Here is a 2,316-nt window from a genome sequence, read left to right as displayed (position 1 = left end):
ACTACTTTGGCTATTCTTTCCTTTGTGCATTTCCATATAACTTTTACAGTCAACTTGAAATTATCCTTTGCCCCTCCAAAAAAAGAAAGCATGCTAGAATTTTGATTGATAATTCTTTGAAGAGAATAGACACCATTACTATATTGGATCTTATCCCTGAAAGTGGTGTGTCTGTTTATTTTGATCTTTAATTTCTCTCAATAACCTCTCAATAATGTCTCATAGTTTTCCATGTTAAGGCCTTGCACATCTTTTATTAGATTTATTCTCAGGTAGTTGATGGAAGATGATGTAATAAATGATATTTTATAAATTATTTACTCATTGCTAATATTAGAAAAATTGTGTTTTTTGTTTTGTTTTGTTTTTGAGACAGAGTCTTAATATGTCACCCTCTGTAGAAAACTGTGGTGTCATAGCTCACAGCAACCTCAAACTCTTGGGCTTGAGCAACCTTGCCTCAGCCTCATGAGTACAAGGTACCTCTCATAACAACCAGCTAATTTTTCTATTTTTAGTAGAGACAGAGTCTCACTCTTGCTCAGGCTGGTCTTGAACCCTGGAGGCTGGTCTCAAACTCTTGAGCCCAAGCAATCTACCTGCCTTGGCCTCCCAATGTGCTAGGATTACAGGCATTGAATCACTGTGTCCAGCTAGAAAAATTGTTTCTTTATAAATAGTAAGTTTTATTTAGGTATTTATTTTTTGATATAGACTCTCACTTTGATGCCCTTAGTAGAGTGCTGTGGCATCATAGCTCACAGCAACCTCAAACTCTTGGGCTCAAATGATCCTCTTGCCTCAGCCTCTCAAGTAGGTGGGACTATAGGCACCCACCACAATGCTCAGCTGTTTCCTTAAAGATGGGGACTCATTCTTGCTCAGGCTGGTCTCAAACTCCTGTGCTCAGGCAATCCACCTTGGCATTCCAGAGTGCTAGGATTACAGGTGTAAGCTACCGTGCCCAGCCTAGAAAATAGTAAATTTTATTGATAAAATTTTGTGAGATTAAGATAGATGTGTATGACTGAGCATAGTAGCTCATACTTGTAATCCTAGCACTCTGGGAGGCCAAGGCAAGAGAATGGCTTAAGCACAGGAGTATGAGACCAGCCTGAGCAAGAGCAAGACCCTGTGACTACTAAAAATAGAAAAATTAGCCTGGTGTTGTGGCGGGCACTTGTAGTTCCAGCTACCCAGCTACTCAAGAGGCTGAGACAGGATTGCCTGAGCTCAGGAGTTTGATGTTGCTGTAAGTAGGCTAAGGCCATGGCACTCTAGCCCAGGTGACAGAGTAAGACTGTCACACACACACACACCAAAAAAAAAAAAAAAAGAAAGAAAAGAAAAGTAAAATCGGGTTAAATCCAGGGTTATAACCTCAGAGAATTCAAAGGCAATCAGGAGGAGCTTGCTCCTAAACAGCATTCTGTGTTGATCACCTGAGAGAAATTACCTAGGGCTGGTTTTCTCTCTCAGCTCATATGATTGGAACTGGGGATGTCAGGATGCTTTTTTCCCCTCCTCAGATATCCTAACCCCTCTCCTAGCCAGCCCACATTTGTGAGCTCTCTGGAGGTGGAGCCAAAGGGAGTCGGTGACTGGGGATTTCCCTTAGTCCTGCCACTCTGGCTGCTCTTGAGGCTTCTCCCTCATTCTAAACTTACCATGAATGGAGCAGCAAACTCATCCACTATTAGGCATTGCAAATGTCCTGAAATGGTGATGGCAGAACCTCTTTCCTTAAATTCATGCTTGTACCTGTTGGTTTTTCAGGTCTACAAGGGAGAATTTCAACTACCTGACTTTCTTAAAGAAAAACCCCAGGTACTGTATCTGCTTCCTCCTCTTGACTTATAATAGATTGGCTCTTGCATTGAAGTAATCTTTTTAAAAATAATTAAAAAGAAATGAGAAAACAAAAGAGAATAAGAGAAGAAAAAAAGAAAAGAGATGATACACATCTGTGTGCTGGTGGACGAAATATTTGCCTTGTTGGTACTTGTTCATTTTGATAGTAATTTAACACAGTCTTAATTTCAAAGAGTCAGTGTTTTCCAAAACTAGGGAAATACCTTCCTGATAACTAAAATCCAAAAGATCATGCACATGCCAGGAGTCTTCCACATATTATAACAAGTGTGCCTTGGTGCATCTGCTCCAGCTTTCTGATGTGTAATGTTCACTGAGTGTCTATGGATGAGAAATTAGAACAATCCTCAGAAGACTGAGGAAGGATTGAAGATATCAAGGAATTCCTGGTCTGTCCAAAAGACTCTGATCAGGCTCGGCGCCTATAGCTCAACCGGCTAAGGC

At 40.7% G+C, this 2,316-nt stretch overlaps 1 protein-coding gene across 1 annotated transcript in view; it reads left to right on the top strand.

Annotated features, from left to right (window-relative positions):
* The window catches only part of TPST1 (tyrosylprotein sulfotransferase 1), a 121,045-nt gene that overhangs the window by 113,583 nt on the left and 5,146 nt on the right, over positions 1–2,316 (top strand). Inside the window, exon 4 of the mRNA XM_003794216.3 lies at positions 1,777–1,827. Coding sequence (XP_003794264.1) covers positions 1,777–1,827 — 51 coding nt within the window. The remainder of the gene's footprint in view (positions 1–1,776; positions 1,828–2,316) is intronic.

Source organism: Otolemur garnettii, unplaced genomic scaffold, assembly GCF_000181295.1.
Source record: "Otolemur garnettii isolate 467f Iridium unplaced genomic scaffold, OtoGar3 scaffold00077, whole genome shotgun sequence".
Taxonomy (NCBI): domain Eukaryota; kingdom Metazoa; phylum Chordata; class Mammalia; order Primates; family Galagidae; genus Otolemur; species Otolemur garnettii.
This window is presented reverse-complemented; position numbering and strand designations above follow the sequence as displayed.